Source organism: Carassius auratus, chromosome 15, assembly GCF_003368295.1.
Source record: "Carassius auratus strain Wakin chromosome 15, ASM336829v1, whole genome shotgun sequence".
Taxonomy (NCBI): Eukaryota; Metazoa; Chordata; class Actinopteri; order Cypriniformes; family Cyprinidae; genus Carassius; species Carassius auratus.
Genome location: NC_039257.1, coordinates 13545119 through 13570210, shown reverse-complemented (window position 1 = coordinate 13570210; position 25092 = coordinate 13545119). Strand labels below are relative to the sequence as shown.

The 25092-nt window shown below is 36.2% G+C and overlaps 1 protein-coding gene across 1 annotated transcript in view; it reads right to left on the bottom strand.

The window, feature by feature from the left end:
• Positions 1-1148: 1148 nt before the first annotated feature.
• Positions 1149-25092, bottom strand: part of zbtb16b (zinc finger and BTB domain containing 16b) — a 50558-nt gene continuing 26614 nt past the window's right edge. Inside the window, exons 5-7 of the mRNA XM_026282540.1 lie at positions 13498-13668; positions 8419-8586; positions 1149-6556 (exon numbers count right to left, since the gene is read on the bottom strand). Coding sequence (XP_026138325.1) covers positions 6327-6556; positions 8419-8586; positions 13498-13668 — 569 coding nt within the window. The 3' untranslated portion in view covers positions 1149-6326. The remainder of the gene's footprint in view (positions 6557-8418; positions 8587-13497; positions 13669-25092) is intronic.

Genomic DNA, 25092 nt, shown 5'->3' with positions numbered 1-25092 from the left:
TACGATGTTTACAAACATTAGATGTTCCCTTATGTGGCTTATATATGATCACGATTATCACTCAATCTATATTATTTATTCAGGGGTATTTTATCAACAATATAATATTTGCATTATAGAGAAATGTATATTGTCACCAACCAAAACCAACAACTGCACTGATAATCGACTTTAGAAATCAATGGTTTAATAGTGGCCATTAAATATATTTTGGCAATTGGTGAAAAAAGAAGAAAAGAACAGAAACAGATTTGATCCCTGTAAGAAATTATGTAGAGTGTTTCTCAAAGAAATCATATAAGTGGTTTTATTTGCTATTTGCTTTATAATTTCTCTGAACATGAATTAAAACTGTCAATTTTATGAACTTGTCACTGCTTAATTGCTAAAATTGAAATTGACTAGCTTTTCATTTTAGGTTATTGATTTTATTGAAGATTATTTTATCTAATAACCAAGCAAAAACATGAGTTTTTACTAAAATATCCATCATAGGCTACCATACACTGAATTACATCAATTTTAACTTTTGTAAATTTTACTAACTGCAAAGAAATGACTAGTAACATGCTGAAGTTTTTGTAGTAGAAAGACTGAAATAACATTCTCTTGTACAACATACTCCAACAATCTTTGTTTTATTTACAATTGTATTATTTATTTATTTATTTTAAAATCTTTTTAAAAGTAGTTCACATTCAGATCTTAATGGGAAATGTTACTGTTGTTGATTCATTTAATTTATTCACCATCTTTCATATATTGTATGTCACAATGTTTATTTGAAGGAACCATCTATTGACGATTTGCTTTGGTTTTACAAAATGTACCTCCCGGTTGTCCACTGCCCTTAAGGAGTAGTGTAACTGGGGAAATAAAGGCAATGATGTAACTTCATGAGAAATAAAGTGTATTCTATTAAGAAATAGATTGGAAATGTTTGTTAGTGTTGAGTTCAAGTTGCCACTAGAGGGCGTAATCACCAAACACAACTGTAGAGGCCCTTAAACCCAACACACCCACACCTTTACTGTTAATGAAACAAAAATCATCATATCCCACGCCCCATCCCCTGCTAAAAAAGGAACAGTTCTCACACAGAAAGCGACAAACGGTGAAGAAATACTCTCAGTCTCATGACATTTCTGTTTACAAGTTTATTTTTGAACACTGACGTACACAGAGATGTGTCTGAACCCACATAGAGAAGGGAAAAGGAATCTACACCTCTATCTGCAGCATCAAATTCACCACACAGTGCTTCAAAACAGCATCTCTATGCTGAAACAAAGAGAACAAAAACCCTACAATGCTATAATACAAAATCTATGCACAAAACAAAGTAACAATAATTGGGCACCTTTTAAAAGTTACACAACGAACTGGTGCTGAGGTAGACAATACAATAAAGTAAAACACAACGAATGTAAAACCATTTCGACACCAAGAACACAGTCTTGTCGCTAGAACAAGGCAAATGGAGCGAAAATGGCCATTTGGTCCCATGTGGATCCTCAGTCCGAGTATTAATTTGTGTAACAATGGCACAAATATGGGCGCACTGAGTGACATGGCTACTTCCTGTCGGAAAGCAAAGTAAAACACAGTGATACAGCAGCAGGGATGCCAAGTTTTCACTTCAATGCTGACCTGTAGATTTATTGCTTGTGGGGACTGAAAAGGGGATTACAAAATTAAATGTAGTATCCAAAATTAAATGTAGTATTTATATGGATAAAAAAATGAAGAGTGTAGGTGTTTATCCTAAAATTGATATCTATAATGTTCTGTGAGTAAAGTGAAGGCATCCCTGATTGCCTAAGAGCACAGTTCATATCAAGGTGACTTTGCATAAAGACAAAATTACAGGGCAGATGATGTATCAAATCATTTACAGGGTGTCTGTCAGAGCACCTCTTTGTTGCTAACCGGTGCATGTATTTAACACTGAACAAGTCGACCACATTGACTTACACTGCACACACAAGGACCAGTACAGACCGTATACTGTAGGTGACTCTTATCTTACAGTGAGCGGTGAACACGATACAAACACACAGATAGCTTTATTTTTCATGTCTTACAGGTCGCTTGTGCTCCTTTGACCTACAGCTCTTGGCATTAGTTCACTCACAGTCATTTTATACTCAAAATGTGGAATCATCATCATCATTGTATGAACTGACACCCAGCAGCAATAACTACAATATGTTTTTACAAACATCTACTACTTGTATATGTTTAACATTGTAAAATAAGCACAGGGAAACAATTTTCCACGCAAATCAAGAACAAGCACAAATGCAAAAGATACTGTCAAAATATTTGCCTCACTCAAAATGAAAAAAAGAAAAAGAACGGGTCGCACAATACCCCATACAAAAATACAACATATTCCCTTATCAAAGTGCCGTGTTTGGCTCTTGTCGAGAGATTTATTTTCACAGAAAATCACCTATTTGTTTTTGTCTTCTCTAGCAAACTTTTCCACGTAACTGCAAGCATCAGTACAACATCTCTGATGACTTACCGCTTGAACAATTTTCACATAAAAACATCATTTTTATTCACATTGTTTCAAGTTTATCCCCTCAAGTATCTAATAACTAAACATTTTCTCAATGCTATTCTAAAATCATCTAGAATGTATGCATCTACCCCTTTCAGGCTGAATACGTTTTATCGTAAGGAGTGTAAATTTAATGACAAATTAACCGTTTTTTTTTCTGTCTTTTTTTTTCTAGTGAATGGAAACATAAGAGTGGGTGTGAATGAAAATGCTAGTTACAAGCGAAACAAAAATGTGCTTTTGCTTTAGTGCAAAACTGAGAGCAGAGTAGAGGTAGCCCTGAAACTAAAGGCCGAGAGGCAGATATGCACACTAGTACTATGCTTAACGCTAAAACAACACCAAATAATTTACAGACCCAGACGGAATCAGCATTTAAGATGTGGTCACATTAGCAAATTTCAGAATCATTTCATAAGTGAAAAAGTTGTATTGTCAATACTGTAGTGATGGGTGAATTTTAGATGAATGCACGCTACTTATATGAAAAACAAAAGATTTTTAGAGAATAGAGGTAAGCATGAAGTGGTGAAAGAGAAACAAGTTAGTCTGATAGTGTTGCATTCAACCCTGTACCAAACCCATCTCTCATCGTGTCACTGGTTAGCCTCTGGTTTGCCTGTGCAGGTTCATGTGATTTGGAGGAGGTGTGGATTTGGAGATTGATTTACAGGGAGGGTGGGATCTTATGCTTTCAAAGCTAGCTTTCTCTTGCTAGCCTCTCCGAAATCACCTACCCTACCTTTAAACTCGTTACAAAATCTGTACAAGTGGAAATGTTTTGCTCTCACATTAAATTCCTGATCATTTAGATTGTATTTTTTTTTTTTTTTTAAGTGACTGGTTTTCCAACCTGATCTCACGAGAAAAGGTAACTCTTTTATGAGGTGGCAATTTCGTATGAATGAGTATAATGTGGTTCATATGAAAATGTGCGATTTAAAAAAAAAATATGAATTTCAGCCTGTTGCGAAACTTGCGTGAATGGAAATCTTTCGCCCTCATGTAAAGTTCCTGATCAGGTTGATTCCTATTGAAATGACTGCATTTATAACCTGATCTCATGAAAAAAAGGTAACTATTTGACGAGGGGGTGATTTCGTATGAATGTGTATGATGTAGGGCTGTCCTCGACTAAATATTTTTTGGTTGATTAGCAGTTGTTCATTAGTTGACTAATCGCACATTTATTAATAAACCATTTAAATCATTATAATGAGCTTATAATAGTCATATAAAGCTTGCCAAAGTGCACTGCAAAGGTCAATGATTATGAATGTCAGGAAAAAACAGTAAGGAGGCTATACACTATAGTGCTTTCTTTCATTTCTTTTCAGCAGTGGATGCGCCTGTGTGTGCGTTTCATACGGATTACATAATATTGAATTTGTGTTTTAATAGGTTCATTTGAAAGTAGACATTTCGCTCTCTATAGATCTGTAAGGCAAGTATACAAACTTTTGGAGTTTCACGCTCAATTCCACAAACAGGGATGGCAGATAGCGCATCCTATTTGCTTTCATTATTTTACAAAAGCGCAATGTTTTGTTGTTATTGTGAGTGCCCACAAACTTTACCAATTCTAAAGATAGTTTACTCTTATCTGTATGACCAAAAATGTCAAAGTATTTTAGGAGTAGGCTACGTGAGCGCACCGGCGCCTCCATCTGTCACGCAGTGAGCATTACTGTTCCGCTTCAACATCAGATTGAGTGGCCATGTAAAGTTGCCTCTTCTGGTTGACTAACGGTTAGTCGAGTGATATGGGACAACCCTAGTATGAATTGATTCCCAAAATGGGTATCTTTCACTCTTATGTAAGACTAGATTTCCAACCTGATCTCATAAGAAAACGTAAGTATTTTATTTGGAGGTGATTTTGTATGAATTTGAACAATTTGTTTGGTGCATAAATTGATGATTTTTAGAAAAATACGCAAGCATGAAGTTCCACCCCTGAACTAAACCATCAATGGGTGTAAGCAGAGCATACAAACAGTGTAAATAAGATTGAGATTGTACAAACTGCACACCAAAAATTAAATCGATACATATTGCCATGAGTTATTTTGATTTTGCCTGTTGATATATGCCAAACAAAAGGCAAATGTGACCACATCTTTACAATTTAAGTAGTGCAGAATAGATTTAAACATAGTAAAATGCCTTAATGTAAAGTACTAAAGTACTACAGTCTTATTGATAGATAAAACATTTATCAATTAACCAAAACATAAACATAAGGGGCAGCAAATATGTAGAATGTTGCGAACAAATGTTCCAATTGTCTCTCAAATTTCTCTCCGATTTCAATTGGGCCTGATGATGTGGCATTCTTAATGCGTTGTACAGCTCTTAAACAAAGCTCAGCAGGAAATGAGAGAAAAAGTCTAGAACAAAAATAAATCTAGCATGTGAGGTAACACAATTAGGCAATTCAAGTAAACCATTCAAACAGAGATGACAGAGCACAAACTACAACGGTGAGCTAACTACAGATATCCTCAGCAGAAGACTGCAGAAACATACTGCATTGCGGTTTGTAAATGTAAAAAATAATCTCTTTTTAATTCATAATTTGATTTATGAGTACGATATTAACATTTCATAAGACTAAAATGCCTGTAGTTGCAAAACTGTGATTTTGTCATGTAACCATGTGAACATAAAAAAAGAAATCAACTGATATGCTGTACTATTTGGTGCGAAAGTGACTGAAATGCAAGCAAATCACAGAGATTCACCTCTCCGGCTTCGTCTGAATGCAGTAAATGCAGAAATGGTGCTGAAAACAACAAAAAACGGCCCTCTGAAAATCTGAAAGTGCACAGTGTAGTTATTTAAGATTGAATACATGTCCCTGAACATCCACTGCAGTTGCTTGGCAGCACAATTTGGATGTACCACTGAGAAAAGCTGTTTTGTTAAGCACTTTATTACACTTTAAAGAAAATGACTAATGGGTCCAACTCTGTGCATATTCCCGCATGGATTTATACATGAAAAAAAAAAAAAAAACTTGAAAATTGAGGACTGGAGAGCCTAATAATGAACTTAAGGGAGCAATTTACTAAAAAAAAAGAAATAATTTCATTCACTAATGTGTTTAGCTCCTCTATTCCTGTGTGTGTGTGAGTTTTCAGCTTTGTTCCATGTTTTTATTAGACTCAGAATAGCTCCATTAAGACTCCATGAAATTAAAATAGGAGGCTTTGAGTCCATGTGTGTTAGCTTTGAGGTTGCTAGCGTATTCTAAACGTTGACCTTTAACGGATATGCATTTAAAAATATGGTTGTGATGTAACTGAACCCTACTGGATGATCCCTATGACAGATTTCTTGGGGTCTTAAAAATGTATGGCTTATGTGTCTTCCATGGAGGAAAAAAAATGACGGGAATCCTTATTTGAATAAAATACTACAATTATGATCATGCAGTGAATTTCTCCAATCAACAAGGTGGAATGCAGACAAATGGATTCTCGTCATAGTGGTGGACTGTCCTAACACTTTCTCAAAATTCCCATCCCTTTACCACATATAGCATTTCCATTTCATAAACATTTGTTAGTGCAGTTACATCCTAAAAATGTGCACAAATGCATGTCACAAACAAAAGGGCAAACAAATCCACATCAAATTTCATCACTTTGACCACGCCCCCTCACTGTCTTTGGCCTGGACCAAAAGCAAACCTTCAGGTGAATTGTCCTTGAGTGCATCTCGCCACTTTCTCATTGGGTTCTGTCGGCCCATCTCACACGTAGCAGAGGTACAGGTAGGTCTTCTCTATCCTCCAGTCTGGGGGCACGTCCTCGGGCTTGTGGGTCTTCATGTGCTTCTGCATGGACGAGAGGCTGGGGCAGTACTCCTGGCAGATGATGCACTGGTAGGGCGAAGCGCCGTTGTGGGTACGCAGGTGTTTGATCATGGCGGAGTAGTCCCGTGAGCGCTGGTGGCACAGCTTGCACTCAAACGGCTTCTCACCTGCGGAGGACAAGTACAGGACATTTCAAACTACCAACAATGTGAAAATGACAGAAACGGCTGTGTTGATTAAAGGCAGCATGAAATGGGAATCACAGCTCATATTACTTCCATAATATGATGCATAATGTTCGAATTTATTCCAGAGTGATTATTTTTTAACTAAAAGTAAAAATTTAATTCTAAAAAATAAAATAAACATTAACAGTAAGAATAAATTAAATAAATGGTAACTGAAAAATTACAAATACACAACAGATTACTTTACTTAAAATTAAGTAACTATATTTGAAATAAAAATAATGAAATGATAAAAATTAGTAAAACTAATTAAAATGAAAAAAAAAATAAAAAATAAAAACAGTCAATACACAAATATAATCTAACTCAAAATAAAACTAATAAAAACTATTCTCAAAAAAGATAAAACTATATAATACTACAACAGTGATATTGAAATAAAACAACTAATTATAAACTAATAACCATATATAAAATAAAAATAATGAAATTATAAAAACAGCTAAATTAGTTAAACTAATTAAAGACTAATTAAAAATAAAAACAAAAAATAAACATAAAATCGATTTCAAAATACATCTAATAAAAACTACTAAATTTAAAATAAAAACTAATAAAAAAACCATAATAGTATATCAGTGATTTTTGCATAAGTACTGTAAAATAAAATGCAGTTCATACATACAGTATAGTGATTTAACTGAACCTCTACTATATCATCGGTCAGATTTTTAATTAAAATTCATTTTAATGAAATAATTAAATTCTTGAAAAGAAAACCTTTCAAGCAGTTCCCTTTGTGCATTCATTATGTTTAGAAAATGTTAAAATAAATTGAATAAAAATATAAGAAACTGAAAAAAAATTTTTTTTTTATATAAATTAAATTATATCACAGAGTAACCCTTGCAGACACCCAAAACTGGCCAATAAGACTCTTTTTATTTTAATTAAACAATCATGATATTTGTAAAACATACTTTTTATCTTGAAAAATATATTTTCAATCTTAATAATTGAAAAATTCAATGATGACAAATAATATAAAAAGACTGTCCGGTACTGATGATATATTATCACGATAGCAACAGGTTCAAGATTTCTCATGCTAGCTCTGCTTCCTGTCTGATTAGGTGAAGTTAACCTGCCACCTGCTGTCCAGGATGGGAATGACAGGTGTGTAGATCCGTGGGTGTGCAGCCTGCCACTGAGCACAGCAAACCGAGTATTGATCCGCCATTGACAGCAAGTGTAAATGTCAGTGCTTCTCTGGCTGGTTGTGTGAAGGAGCAGTGGCCTTTCAGCCAAGAGTTTCTGCTCTTGTTATCTTCACCTGCCCGGTCTCGTGGCCACAGCCCCGCTTGACACAAAGACAGCAATTATTTGACAGGCCTCCTGATAGGTTTGCTTTAGCAGCTGCCTTATTGAGGGCCAGAGAGCAGCAGCAATCAGCCTGTAATTCCTGCTCAGCCGAAAGATTTAATATGCCACTGTGGTGAGGCCACGACAGAACAAAATAGATACAAGGAATTTAATCTAGTGTGGCCCTGTAAATGTCAAGATCAGAATTCTTCGGTGTAAAACTACAGCCCTGGAATGTAATTCAATTCATTTATCATTTTATAAAGCTGTTGCCTTGTTTTATTATATCATATTTGCTAGAAGGCAGTACGCTGGCTCAGCCGTGTCAAATATCTCCAACCTGGAAGAGCAGGTCAATGTGTTCCCGGTGTGTGTCTATTAACCTGTGAGCTTCTATAGCTTTGGGAATCACTGTTGAAGTGAAGCGGTCATCAGATGAGGTGAGATGCTGTAACAGATTTGGAAGGAATGTGTCTGACCTGTGTGGATGCGGTAGTGGGTCTCCAGCTGGTGCTTGAGGCTGAACTTCTTGCCGCAGCCGTTACATTCATAAGGCTTCTCTCCGGTGTGGATGCGCTTGTGACCCTTCAGAGTGCTCTCGTCACGGAAGCAGCTCCCGCAGAACTCGCACTCGAATGGGTGGTCACCTGCCGTGCAGACAGACAACGATAAAGTTATTCATCTGAACAGAGTTTCAATCGGGAGATGCTAGAAAGCATTTGATTGGAGAACAAGCTGTTTCCAGCACCGCTTTTCAGTAGAAGAGAATGGGAATGATTAATAAATAAAACAGAGAGCAGGACTAGTGTATTATCAGCGATTCACGAACAAATGATGCTTATGAGTCGGTTCTTTTAAAAGAATACAAAACACACAGCACCACAGCCCCTTCTTTTTATATGCATTATTTTGATGATCACTTTACTTTATTATTGAAATTGCATTTTTCCTCTCTTTTGTTTTTATGGTCCTGGACAGATCAAATATTTTTTTGTATATGTTTTTGTGCTGGCAAAAAAAAAAAAAAAATGATTCAGTCTGAATTACTGGACTGAATAATTTACAGAATAAGCAACAATTAACTTCTTATGCAAAAATGGACAGAAATCAAATAATTCAGAACTAAAAGAATTAAAAAATAAAATAAAAAGATTGAGTATGAATTACTGTATTGAGTAATTTATTTAGAATAAGCAATTTAGAATTAGCAAGATTTTTTTAGGTAAAAATGGACAATAACCAAATAAATCATAACTAAATCAAATTGATCAGTGTTATTTTAGCATTAATTATATACTATTAGTTTCATTTGTATGTATTTCAGTAGTAGTTTCAGTAATTTTTGAACTTTAAACATATTTTATTTCAGTAAGCTGTCCAGGCGACTAAGCATTTTTTTTATTTATTTAAACTTATTATATTTTACATTTTCATCTAGTATTTAAATTTTATTTTCTTTAAATAATATCACTTATTCCAAATAATAAAAATATTTTTTATAGATTTACTTTCAAAACGTTTAAGAATAACAAATTGAATTTTTAAAAAATCACGTCAAATTGAATCAAATCAAGTGCTTCCTAAAAACTAGAACTGAACTGAATCTTTATCAGTACCCAGCTCTATGTGTACATGGTTTCTAGCTGGTTAAAGCTGGTCATAGTTTACATCTAGTCATTTAGCAGATGCTTTTATCCAAAGCGACTTACAAATGAGGACAATGGAAGCAATCAAAATCAACAAAAGAGCAATGATATACAAATGCTATAAGACTCAGTTAGATGAACGCATCGTTGGTTGACTAGTTGCACTCCAAGCCGGTGGGTCTTAAGGCAACCTGTTTGAACCGGTTAACCACATTTCAAAACATAACATAAAAATAATAATAATAATAATAATAACTTAGTTGGCTATGATCTGGAATTTCCAGTCGATCCCTATTAAGCAAGAAAACTAACATTTCCTTCGCGATCACAAAGAACTGTTTTATCGACACAGGCAGAGACTTGCACTCAGATGACAGAGTTATTAATATCGAGTAAACATCACAAGGTGCTGAAAGGGAATCATCCAGCACATTTCCCTCCGCCGGCTGTTCTAATGTCAGTGATCAGTACGAGTCTGATATATAGTGATTTCAAACGCCGGCCGATTGCTAATTGCTTTCCCACTCTGACTAACAGCCCCTCATATCATTTCCTCAGACAGCAGCGGCATATAACGCTCGCAATATTTAATACATTTCAGCCCGGGTGGCGTGGCTTTAAAGTCCTCGGCGGTGACCTATGCTCTTCATTATCTCCCTGTCCAAGTGCTAGCCGTGCTCGGGAATAAATTGCATCTCTTGTTATGTTCCGTCATGCTCCGACTTAAACCCTCCTCTTAAGAAACAATGCAGAAATTCCCCCGAGCACGTTCTCTAAGCCAATCACAACCCGCCATTCACATTCAAATACACTTCTGCCGGAGATGAATGGGTTTCTATCTGGGCCGAGAAAAAAAAAAAAAGCAGACTGGGAGAGATGAGATCCCTAGTGAACAGATATGAGATGATAGATAGAGTGGCAGTCTTTATGCATCTGTATCAACTTATCCGATGCACCTTCTGAAAGCCCTCCAGCCTGTCTGTCATTAAAGTTAATTGCCCAGAGGCGGGCAGCAGGCAGGCCAGACTCACAGCACCACAGGCATGCTAATGCGCTAACGCCGTCTACTGCGTCTGCATTCTGAACACATCACTGACTATTCATTGGAGGAAATATCCACAGGTAACAGCTTTGGTGCAGTTCCACGTTTGAAAGGCTATTATTGTGCAGACAATGTCGAACTGGAAGTTAAACGCGCATATGCAAGTGTTTATTGACAGTGGTACATTTTAGGTTACACACCACTGTTCCATATTAAATAAAAAGCAGCGAGTTTTACATAAGCATTGTTAAATATTGAATAAGCCTGACAAAATGGCTTGAAAGTCAAGGCCGAACGACCTGCAGAGACTGTCTGTGCCATAAGCAATGTGAGCTTTGTGCTCTGTACCATCAAACACAGCTGTGAACATAGACAGCCGCCACTGTCTGCAAATGGCCTGGCAGTGAAATGGAGAGCGAACAGGAATGGCATATTAATGAGAACATGTGCAGAATGAAGAGAAGAGCAACTGGAGACGCACATAGCCCATTGTTTGATTTGCCCCTTGCGTTGTAAATACAATGCAGATGGTGTGAAATATAAAGGTGGATGTTGCAGGAGCCCAGGTATTACTTGTTTACATTTAAGGGTCTTTTTATGTATTACTTATGGTTTTGTTTTTTTTGGATCATGAAATATTTTAGCTGGAAAGACTAGTAGAGCTGATGATTTATGCCGGTTAGTGCTGGTAGATCAATATCATTGTTGTTTACCAGCCAAAATGCTGATTAAAATGCCCTTTTTTTCTTTTTCTTTTTCTGATGATGCTAAATAACCAATCATGCTACACTCTTATAAATAAAGGTTCTTTATTCACATTGATGGTTCCATTAAGAACCTTTAACATACATGAAATCTTTCCATTCTACAAAAGGTTCTGTATAGTGGAAGAAGTTCTTTGGATTTGTACAGTGTTCACAACATGGTTCTATTGAGAACTGTTTACTAAAAGAGTCTTTGGTTCTTTTATGGCACTGCAGCAATAATAGCATCCAAAACACAACATATAATGACAGTTGTATGCTAATTGGATTTACACCTACATCTCAACAAGCTCTTTTTAATTTCATGGGTTTTAAATAGCATTTTTTATTTAATAAAGAGCAAATTGTGACCTAAAAATTGCAACCATACGTCAAGAGACCTTCAAATATGACCTCAAATATTTCTCTTTAAATTCTTCCAAATTTGATGAAAATATAGCTCTTACTGTATAAATGTTGTCTCATTATATTCTGCTTTTTATTTGAGGATAAACATCTCAAGAGCACAATCTTAATATCATCAATGAGTCTCCTAGGATTTGAAAGGAGTTCCAAGTTGCCAAAATGATAGGGTTTTGGCTTTGTTTTCCTATTGATTTTTTGTCTACAGTTCTTACACATTATATGTCGGCATATTTGCATCGCTTTGAACGATCTCTGTCCCATTTTATTGCACATCGCAACTGGTCGATCATGTACAATGCCTGTATATTATTGGTCAGTACTTTTCAGGTATTACCTTAAACAACTATGAAATCACTCGTAAAAGCAAGACAAAACCTGGACATTTTTGACAATACAGAAATGAACTCTTGAGATGCGGTGCAAACACCACAATTTCAGCAAGTTTATACTCTTGTCTTCAAGCTGTATAAAAACTCCTGCAATTCAAGTACAGAGAAATTGAAATAGCCACAGAAGTTGACATTTACTCAGACTGTTAGGAACGTCAGAATGTCCTTTCAGATGTTGTTCTGGAAAAGCTCATGTACCCAGCAGTCTGTGGCGAGATGGAATGCATACTTAATGCCCCGACTCTTTAAAAAAAACAACCTCACTTCATTTCTGGCTCCTCTTATCAAAAATTTACATGTTGAGTCTAGACTTCAATCTTACTGGTATTTCAGGTCAGACAGAGAAAGCAAAAGTGAGAGGAAGATGCACTCTTGCAAGTAAATGGAGTAGGGGAAATTTTGTGCTCTTTCTGTTCACTGCCAGACCAGAGATTCAATCATCTCTGTGTGCCTAGTTATAAGGGAAAAACAGAGATAAGATGCTTGTACAAAGTACACTGATATAGTCTGTTCTAACCAATTTTAATGGATGATGATTCATATGTATTCAATTTCTAGCTAATATTTAATTGAGCATGTTTATATTTTGTAATCCTACCTGTTCCACTGAAAATAATCTCAGTGCCACCTTACCAAACATCCTTCTTCCACCTAAATAAAAGTCGTTATTTGGTTGTTTGATCATTCAATACTCACACTCAGAAATTCTCATAGTGTAGAATGGGAAAAAAGGTCAGGTTTGACCTAGTGTCTGTAATAGAGGGTCTTGACTTATGCTTAAAGTTACCCTGAAAGAAACCACGGGGAGAAAGAGGGAGATGAGGTAGAGAAAGAGACAAAAGACTGTCAGAAGATAGTTTGAGTCTCAGATGGGCCGCCCACAGACTGTAGAGAGACCAAGTTTTTGTTTACAAGTTACCACACTGGAAAAAGACACTGGATTGACAAAGTCAAGATTTTGCCACTGAATATTTATTTCAAAGTGGAGTTTCAGTAAGCCGAAGACATTCTAGCCATCGTTTGCGCAAACTAGTATAAGCATTAACATTTTTGTGTAAGATATTAGGCCCATTTCTGAGGCATAAATGTCATGATATGCACCTGACTTTATCGATACTCAAAAATCTGGTTCAACTGAGGATATGTAAGAGGTTTATATGAGCCTGTTCCTCCTGAACTGTTTGAAACTTTGCCACATCTCAGCTTGTGGCCCGCTTGCCCTTTTCTGCATTACATGGAGGTGTGAAGCCGTTAATGTGGTTTTAGATGACTCAGATACTGGCGGTGAGAGTGATGTTCAGGTAAATCTCACCTGTGTGCGAGCGAAGATGGCGTTTGAGCGCCGTGTGGCTCGGGAAGGTGCGCTCGCACTCGCTGCAGACGTAGCTGCGCATGCCGGCATGAATCTCCATGTGCTGCTGCAAAGCCTTCTGGGTCTGGAAACGCTTTCCACATAGGAGACAAAACACGGCCATGTCTGAGCCTGAAGATGAGAGACAAAACGAGGGAAGGCTTAATTAGTGTTTAGTGCAAAGGATGCAGAATCTGGATTTCATCCATTTTGTTGTTAAGTACGTTTTAGCAAAACGAATGAATTGGTCCAAGTGTTTCAAAATGGATGGGATTGAAGAGACCTAGATGTATTGTTTTAGTTTCTCTTTTTACACACACATACAAAAAAGAAGAAAAAAAATACTGTGCTTTCAGTATCTATGGCCAATCAATAATGTATCTTTCAAGTAAAGCTGTGTCTAATTTAAAATCTTTGTGAAAGCCCAGTGGTGGGCTCGTGAACAGCAGGCCGGGATTGACTTCTCACTCAATCAATCAGCATTTACGACAGAGCTCAGAGTAAAAAAAAAAAGCATTAGTGCCTGAGACACATAAAAATGAACCTCTACACTTCACTGACAGCTCGTCTGTAATGTGAGTTTGGTGTAAATGTACTTAGACAAGTTGTCCAATTTCTCTTCCCTTCTCTCCAAGTTTAAGAGCCGACATTGATTACGAAGGGGCCGGGAGAAGAAATTCAACCTTGAAAACTTTGTTCACTAAGATCAATGATACAAAAGTAACAAGTTTCAGAACTGTTGTTATTAAAAAAAGAAAGGCATTTGCAAGAATGTAAAAAGAATGGAAAAAGGAAGCATTTTCTGTTCGAGGATAAAAAAAAAATAAAAAAAAGCAGAGGCAAAACATTCAAGGCAAATCTCGCTGTGAAATACCGCAGAAATACAAATGATGACACGTTCTTGAGCTTCATTATATCAGACACATAACAGATATTTGTGTTGTCAGCTCTTTTCAGAAGAAAAAAATAACCAAGGCAATCCAGCATGGCCATAAATATATGAGACGACTGTGGTAAAGAAAGAGACAGCGCGAGGGGAAGAGAGAGAGAGGGAGCTTAGCTTCACTACTGTTTAATGTCTTTAGGAATAATTTACCTCTACAACTCCAACTATTTATACCATCACTCAGCTCCTCTGAGAGCATCCCCCTGCTTCTATTTTGCCTCATTCTTCTCTCTCTCTGTCTCCCTCTGTCTCCCTCGTTCTCTGTGTCTAGCTCCCAGCAGAGCTTTAATGGTTCTGAAGTGGCTGACAGAGTAGCTTAAGCCGGGTGAATAGGACTGTTAATGGAGCTAGCTCCTCTCTCAGAGTGAGTGTCAGAGACTCGGCTCTCCTCAGCAGCTGCTCTGCTCTGTTTCCCCGAGACTGCAGAGCTGTCCGTTACCCACACTACACCTCACCCAGACGAAAGAGCTGTGTCACCCGCTACTCCTGCATGTCAAAATGATGAGATGATTGTAAAACAGTTGAAGTTTTCTGCTGGGTTTTTCAACATAAAGACATCAGGGTTGGGTGAAATACAGAAGTTAATAAACGCCTCAATTTCAATTCATGAATGGAAATGTGAATTGAATTGCGCTGCTCACAAGCTATTCTCCTTTCTACTGTACCATTCTAAATTGGAATTTGAATTGAAACTGCAGAAAGAGGAATTTAGTCAAATAATTCAAACATTAACACAGTAATGACAATTGAATTTCATTAGTTTTAACAAGGTTTGTGATTAAAAAATATCACATTTTCCAAAAAAAAAAAAAAAAAAAATTCTTGAGCAGCAAATCAGCATATTACAATAATTTCTGCAGGATCATGTGACACTGAAGACTGATACTGAAAATACAGCTTTTCATTTTAAAATATATTCAAATAGAAAGCAATTATTTTAAATTACAGTAATATTTAATAACAGGACTGTGTTTTTGATCAAAAAGAAAAAGAAAAAAGAAAAGAAAAAATGCAGCCTTGATGAACATATAAGAGACTTGTTTCATAGACATAGCACAGTCCTACCAATCCCAAACTTTTGACCAGTAGTACATATAAAATAAACATAAACACTTGTTTGTTTTACATTACATTCTAATATAAGAATAAGAAAACAAAATATAATGCTTTTTTCATAAATACAGCCTTCAGATTAATCAGAATTAAGTAGAGAGCTGTGTAATAACATAATAAAAAGTTTTGTATATCTTGTAAAAGTTGAAGTTGGGGGGTTTGGCTCATCGTGTGGTGCATGTGAGTGGGGTCAGAGGTCAGGAGCGCAGAAGGCAGATGTGAGAAGAGAGAAAGGACCCACCTGTCCCAGAATGCAATGACAAGAAAACAAAAATATCATTGAGCACTGTAAAATAATCTCTAGAGGAGATTGAGTTGATATGTTTCATACATAAATTCTGTTTATATGGTTGTGTGGATGGAAAGCATTTAGTACAAACCGGTAACTCCATGTAATTTTTGCCAGTTTCGTGAAAAAAAAAATAATGAAAAAAAGAATAAAATGCTCCAGGTAATACTTAAAATGCTCAAGTTATTTTATTACTTAGGCTTAATCTGAAACATGATTAAAAGTAATGGCAATACAAGTCAACACCATAATGAAGAAAAACTCATCATCTAATAACCATTTGGTCAAGACATGGAGCTCAAAAGGCCACGAACGCATGTTTTTCTCTGTTGTGTCTAAGATATTCCTTTAGCCCTGCTTATGTAGAATTAATGAAGATACACTCTCTTGAAGATAACACATTAATCATAAAGCACGCTTTAAAAATTCATATAAAGCACCGGCTCCTATTTCACATGCAGAACCAGAGCCACCTTCCCACATCACACCTGAACTTTAATGTCAAAACTTCATTTAAACAGATTAAACGGCATTATCTGGCGGAGAACATCTTTGCCTCTTGAAAACGAAAACACACAAGAAGCCGAGACTGTCTGTTCTGGTCCAATATCATTTACAATGGAGAGAGAGAGAGAGAGGCTGCATGATTCTCGCCGATTCTTACAAATCCCCTTTAATCAGATATGAGAGGAACAGAGACGAGAGCGCGGGGGGAGGATGAGCATTAGCAAACACGAGGCTGTTCGCTGCTTCATTGGCATTCGAGTGGGGTTAGAGTGCTGCATTTAAAATGCTGCCTGATGAGGACTACAAAATCAAACCATTTGTTACCACTATTGAGGAGCCTGCAGGCAACAGGCAATTAAATTGGAATTAGTGCAGGGCGATCAGATACAGATGATTCACACACAGAGAGGAGGAGCTGTCAAAGCCCTAGTTTCATTTCGTTTGGAGGGGACAAATACTTTAAGAGTAAACACATTTATCCCTCTGGCTTGCAAGCTCACCAGCCGCAGTGAATATAACTCTGCCATGATTCCGAACTGGATGCGATTTACTAACATGGATTGTAAATACAAGAAACAAACATGCGTCTCAAGAATAGGATAAACACATCATCACTGCAATGACTGTGCTGGCTCCAAATCAAAGCAGCAGTGAAGCATTTCTACAGCACCAAATGAGAAAATAATGTCTCCTGTCTGCCACAGTTCAGGCCTAAGGCGCTCTAATATACCTGGAATTGGCATTCCCATCATCTCAATGGCAGTTGCTCTGCTGGAGCATGTAGGATTGGATAAATAGGCTGGATTTCTGTTAGCTTTGCTTCATGGGAAATTTGGAAGTTTTTTTTTTTTTTTTGTGAATCACCTGAGATGTAAATGTCATGTGATAGATAACAGAATATTATGTTTGAAAATGTAAAGCTGTTTATTTATTAACAAATATTTCTGATACCTGCAGCATGATTATGTGAACATTTCTGAGCAGCAAAAGCGATAGATCTGTAAAACAATATATTTTGTGAGAGGGCCGTGTGTTATCACTTCCCAAACAATTCAAAATCATAAACTACAAAGTATAAAAAAACAAAAAATGATGCTTATGCTGCATTCTTTTCTGTTAAAAATAACAGTGAACAGTGGTTTATGATTGTCTTAGGCCCACCCCAAATGCTCTCATTGGTTGAGATGCATGATGACACCCATCCCAAACCAGTACTGATCAACATCCCAATCCTCCTGTGACCCATGGTTTGACTGAATGTGTATTCAGAGCCAGTGAGCATCGGACTTTCATAATAATAAAAAAACTGCATTAATGCACAATAAAATAATTGTTGGCATTAATCAATTAATACGTTAATGTGATAACTTGTCCAGCCCTAATATATATACATATATATATATATATATATATATATATATATATATATATTTATATATATATATATATATATATATATATATATATATATATATATATATATATATATATATATATATACATATATATAATATATATATATATATATATAAAATATTAAGCAGCAAAACTGTTTTAATCACTGATGCAATATTCGCAGAGTTATTGGGTCACGTTTTCTCCCTTTTTTCCAAACCGCGACAAACGCCAGTCTCCCTTTTTTGCAGAACGTGATATATCCACTCAACCAATCACAGCACACCATTCCACACACTTTAGAAAGTAATGGCAGCACTTTGAATACACTCCTCATCTTAGTTTTCCTCATCTACTTTGTACCTTTTGATCAATAAATAAGGGCTGCATGATAAATCGCATGTGACTGGCATCAGCTTCTCATCAGAAAAGCCGGTTTTGTGATAAATAGTACTGGTAAATCTCCATCCCATGCTTTTAGATGGCACGACATTAATACACAGAGCCCTAGATCACTGACAAGCTATGCGATATTGTGTTCATTAGATGAATTGCATTCGATTATGAAAGCAATATTGTGTAGTTTGTCATTGTTAATGTTTTTATTAATGCCATTTATGTTTTTGTTAATACAGCATATAGCACTAGTCAACTAAATGAATGTAACATGACAAAGATGAATGCACTTGGAAGTTGAATGTAAAGGAAATGTAATTTTGGAATTTCTGAGGTCTAATCTGATTGTTGTTCATGTTCTTGTTGATGAGAAAATTTTCTTTTATTGCTGTAATTAATTTATAGCATTAACAAGATGACCCGTTGAATTCATTTTGGAAGCGATGACTGATTATAAGTATTTTTAATCCAGTGCCTGTATATAAGATTAGTATTGACCGAGTTCAGAGGCTGTCATATGTGGATCAAGTTACTATGTTGTGTATTTTAATCAGTTTCAATATGAAAAATAACTTTCAAATTGATTCAATGGATTTATTTCATTTTGAGAAAAATAAATAAATAAAATGTTATGATAAATCTTTGAAAATCAAAACCTGGATGTCAATTTTTAATGTTATTATAACCTAAAGATGCTATGTGAAAGTTTGGAACAGAAAATAGTGGTTTTCATCTTGCCACTTTCTTGCTTTCTTGGTAAAGAAAATACATTTTAAGTAATCAAAATGGATTTATTGCATTTAGGAACCAAACTCTTCATATATATAACTTCAAATTGCTAACATCACTGAATCGCTGTCTCTATTGTATCTTGCTGCATACGTCGTGTATACACATGACCCTTCATCTGTCATCACTGTCACCCCACCCCCCACTTTCTCAAGGATTTCATTTACAGACATCAAACCGCTGACCGCTCGTACTTGTTAATAATCGTTAGAACAAGCAAAAAAGCCCTGTGTGACTCCAAAAACAGTTGTGCCTAAAGCCCCTGCACTGGAATGCATTGTACCTACTGGTATAATTTATTCGGCAGGCCATCTGGACAGTGAGGGGACAATCAGGCTTAGAGTATGAATGACCCGCTCTATTGTTTCCACGTCCACCTCTTACTCGGCTAATCTGTGTGACTCCTCTGGCTTTTAAAGCGCAATGCTGCTGAGGTGGCTTTTCCACGACACAAAAGACACTCAGCAGTCCCTCATTAAGATTGTGTCCTAACTTCTTCTGCTGTCGGAGGAGCATGGCTAATCATTAAAGACTTGAATCGCACACAATAACTGGACAATTAATTAATAGATGGCAGAAAGGCTCAGAAAGTTCGAGGGTGTACTTTTCTAAAAAAAAAAAAAAAAAAAAAAAAAAAGTAGAGTTCGCTGCCTGAATAGAAGAATTATGCTTGGGTAAAGTTGAATCTTAAATGCAGTCGATTCAGTAAATGTAGCTCAACTGAACTGATCTGATGGAAAATGAAAAAAAAAAAATGTTGTAATGTATAAGGAACATAATACAAAGAAACATTCATGACCGGTAAAAGTGAAAGAATCTTATGAAATATATTACGAAGGTCTCTGAAGATCACTGAAGGTTCAGAAAGTTCAAAAAAATTTATATATATATGAGAGAGAGAGCGTTAGAAAAGAGAATTGTACAGCGCTATGGGATGTCAGTATTTCTTCAGAACAAGCCTCTCCTTTCACAACACGTAATGAGGGTCAGGGCACAGAAAAATGTGTTGGCAGGTGTTTCAAACCTGTGAGGAACTGAGCTGAAGCCTATAAACGATGCATGATCAATGCAGGCCTTAACTGTAAGCATTTTTAGCTGGCCTCATTAGGATACTGTTTAAGTTAAGACTTTTACTTGTGCTGGCAACATTTTCACTAGCCTTACCATAACAAATGCATTATAATTTTAATACAATAACAATCATTAAATCATAAACTAAAACAAAATAAAACAAAAATGAAATAAAATATATAACTTATAATAATAAATACATTTGTGCAATAAAATGGTTCGTGAATTATGTCTTTTTGTAATTATTTGTAACTATAGCAAATCATTTTTGAAATATTAACTGATTTATCCGAAACTATAGCAATCATTATTGGAATTCTTACAATATACAATACAAACAATAATAAAGTAAACTGATTACCATTTTACCAAAAAAATTACCATTTAAACAGATTTTTCAAAAACTGTTACAAATATCAATTAACAATTTCCGGCAAAATGTTATGCATAACTACGCATAATTATATGCAAGTAACCCTAAGACAAACCCTAATCATATAGTAAGTACTTGGAGCAAATTAATATTAATCAGTACTTACATGTATAATTACAATGTAATAAGGAAATCTTAAAATAAAGTGTAAACCAATTTCCACATTAATAATCATTTTAATTAGTGATAGATAGCCAAATGTTTATGTTTGCAAGGTATAACTACACATGTAACATGGTGATGCATTGTAAGAGTGTCAGGACGACTAACAGACTCTAGTCTCACTGTTGAGCTCTGTAATGAACTGAATGCATATAAAATATAAGGAAACATGAAAGCAAAGCAGTTGTTTAATGATCATTAATTCTGTATGACTGCATAATTAATTAGGAATGTTTCTCTGTTTTGTCTGAGTAGTGGCATTTGCGAAGTGTCACGGTAAAGGCCAGCAGGGGGCGCACTGTGTAACAACAACAACTAATGACGCAGACGGTTCCCTCAAATGACCCCATCTCACAGCACACTTCACATACATAACCCGTAGCTGTGAGTCACGCTTCTGTCTGAACCATCTTAATGAGCAACATTTATACATTTTTGCATCTGACCTCATTACCGTTTCCATCCGGAGAGAATCAAGAATCCTTGATACTGCTCTGCACATTAAGATAAGGAGTTTAATGACATTACAGAATGATTCAGATGCAGCCTTTTAATTCTACGAAACCCAAATTAAAGAAGTACATCAAATATAAAACTACTGGAGTGCATAACGCAGCTTATTAAACTACAGAGGAGTGTACAGAAGGCCATATGTACTTGTCTTTTATCAGTCTATAAATCAATACACCTCAAAGCTGATGTATTGACAAGGACAGGCTGTTTCTCACCCCCATTTGAACGTCCTGTTTTTTTTTTTTTTTTTTTTTTTAAGTTGCTGAGACCTTTTCAGAGTGGTAGAAAATTAATTCCTAATTGACGTGCCGGCTCTCCCATTTCTCCCAGGCTTGAAGAGGGCCGGCAGCTGAAGGGAAACTGTACAATAGAGAGTGGATTTGCCTTTCACACCGGTCAGTTGACCCCTTGACACTCGATGACTACAAAGTTGTGAATTAGAATAAAGAACAGAGACTTAATCCAATTCCCACAGTGCTAGAAAGCATAGTGCGAGAACATTAAACTTTTCTAGGAACCAGAAGCAGGTTTGTGTAACATTCTAGGAAGAGGAAGGAATTCAAAACTCACCTTACAATTCTGAGAGTGTATGTATGTGTTGAATGTATTAAATGACTCTGATGAAACACATATTTAGCACATTCCATAAGACGACAACGAATGGGTGGATCTCATGAAATCTGTCAATAACATGTCCAGGTCATAATTTAGTTTGCGTGTTTTTCATGACAGTGAAGGATGTGTGCCTCCCGCTTGTCAGCAACATGATGCAAAAGAAAAATTCTTAGTAGTAGTAGTAGTATTTCTAAAAATAAAATAACAATAATAATACTTTTTTTTAAAAGTGTATTAACAAGCACAACAGATACATCTAATATCTTTATCTCAGAACACACTGGCTAGATTCACCTGTTTTGAGCCGATTCTGTGAACAGGAGGTTCTTTCTGAAAAAAAATAACATGTATAAATATTGTGAAATCCTGTTTCTTTTGTGACCACTGGAATGGAATCTGGTTGATTTCAAGAACGAGACTGAAATGTTACATATTATCAGAGTGAAAACGATGAATCGCAGGTATCTGTATCAAGACATGAATTTGATTATGTCTTGAAAATGAATCTAAAGAGGATATATTGCACCAAAATCAAACATCTACATTTCCAAGCAACCAGAAGAGAGTTGAAGAGCTGATCCCAGCATCCACAAACAAGTCACATTTAGTTTTTTTTTTCACCTCGAGTCTATCAAAAAAAAAAAAAAAAAAAAACTGCCACACTGAGATGCAGTCTTATTTACATTGTAAACGACACAAAAAGACCGTGGTTTAATTCAGCTCTTCTTAAAGGTCTCAGCAAACATCTCTCGAATCTAATTACATACTACTTCAACTATCTTTTGAATAGAGAAACTCTCGCTCGTGAAAGCTCACAGACACAGGAATCACAGCCGGAGAGATGCACGTGAGTGTGTGCTTCTCCAAACAATGAGCGACTTAGCAAAAACTGTGGACACCCCGTGATGCCAGGAGCATTTTATTCTGCCTCCTGGTGGGCCGAAAGGACTTCATCTCTTTGCATTGAAGTTATAGCACAATAGGAATTAGTCACTGTGTGATGAAAGGGCATGCTGGGAAATCTGCAGCACCACTGAGACAATCAGTCTTAGCGGAGCTGGTGGGGGGTACAGGCTTGCCGAGGTCTGGCCAATGCAACCTTGTTAGTTACAATCGGTCACTGTAGAAGTATCAGTACAAAGGTCTATATCAATGAATAAAACATCAATATTTGCACAGAATCAGCTTTTACAGGTTTACTAAGGCCACATATAAAGTTTTGGAAATGGCAACCATGTTCAAATCCACTAAATTATGGATCTCTGCACTCTTAAAAATGAAGGTGCTTAAAAGGTTCTTCACAGCGAACTCTTGAACTCACAATGGCTCATTCTGGGTCTAACAAGAAACGAAGATACCACAGACATTAAAATTACTTGGTCTTAACTATTTTTACAGAATCACTGTGTACTGCTGAACCAAATCAGTTCGATTCATGAACAAATCATTTAGGTTTTGTGAAGCATATCAACCGTTTCATTGGAATGATTCAAGCCAGAAGAGGAATTTGCTCACAAATCGACACGGAGCACTTCTTTTTAGTTTTGCAAACGTCATATTAACCATTCATGAAAACTTTATGATGCTTTTGCGTATTAGATGAAGGTTTGAAATCTTCAGTCTCTATCCATTTTCATGGAAAAAGAGCGGTTAGGGTATTCTTCTAAATTTCGTTCGACACAAAAAAGGAGGTCATACAGGTTTTGAGCGATTCTAAGAACCACAGTGTGCATGCGTCAGAGGAAAACCAACGTGTTATCGAATGGAGCTGCCGTAAATGACATGTCACATGAGCACAGACGCATTTTACTTGCTAGATTGGTGTGTGTGTGGATGACTCGGACACATTGGCTAAACCTCAGATGACCCCAGCGATTCACCTGGCTGCAAAGTGAGAGGCAGACGGGCCAATCTAGCAAAGTAAGGAAGGGTCTGCTTAATAATTAACGCAACAAGAGATACATTGCTCTTGTTTAACCACTGTTTATTCTGTGGGCCAGATCGCTGAAGTCACTTTGTGTTCCCGGTGAGTAATTCCACTGTGCCCTCAACCCAACTGTAAACGCAAGACACGTCCTGTGCCGCGAGATGAGCATGATGGAAGAGTTTTAGGAAATCTGACGTCATAAGCACATAAGACAGATGGACGCGCGGTCGCCCCTCAGGCCAAAATCGTTTAAAGGCAAATCGCTTCTATTCCGGTCCTGAATAAAACCCCTTTAATAACATTTTATTTCTGCTCTGCGGAGGATGCGATAAAGCGCTTCTCCATTGGGAGGGGAGAGGAGGAGGAAAAGAAAGCTGGGATGTGCTGGCCTGCTTTCCAGCCTGCCCGCCAGTGCATCGGTCCTGAGACACTAGTGAGTTTTATTTTAGGAGGCTTTTAAGTAGGTCAGCTCTCTAGTAGGTCTCGTCTATGACAGCACAGCGGCTGAGTGTAAACAAGAGCACATGATGTTGTTTGTCTCTCGCTCTGTCCTGGCACCAAATGCCACCAGCTTCCCCCCTTCGGCCGGCCCCCGTCCCACGAGTCTCTTGCAATCCTCTTTTCCATTTGCAACCCTAAAAACCACAAAAAACCATGCAGTTCACCTCTGACATTCTTACATATGCTGGCATTCGAGGGCGATCGTGTTGCTTAAAGCCTGAGTCAGAATTAATACTCAAATCCAAGAAAAAATTGGCTAGGAAAAATAAAACAATGTTGTTCCTCAGTTGGCTGCTTTTGACGAAATCTGAACCTTAGATACAGTAAGTGACTGACATGAGTAACTAACAATAAAAATCAAACCATCTACTATAATAATAATAATAATAATAAAATAAACAAAATTAAATAAAATAATAAAAAATTAAATAGAAATTTACAACATATCAGTACCATATTGGTTATCAGGCAAATAAAATATTTTTTTTTCTTCTTTTAAATTTATCAGTAAATTAGATATTTAATTTTCCTGTTTGCATCTTTATATTACATTTTGCTTAAAATCTAAAACTCAAAATTAATGCTTAAAATCATAATTTATCGCAATGTTAAATCTATAGCATCTCAAAATTAATATTTTTCATACTGTGCATAACAATATTGTTATGCCTAAATTCACTTGCATCATTCATACTGATTGTATTGTTTCATTTTTTATTTTATTTAAACAAAATAGTATATAATTTTATTAATTGGCACTTATTACTGTTCATAAAAAAAATAAAAATAAATAAAAAAAACAGACATTTTTGGAGGCATGCTTTTCATAGCTAGTTTTGATCATGTCATAAATTTGATTAAATACTTGAATCAATTTATAGACCTATATATTTTGAAAA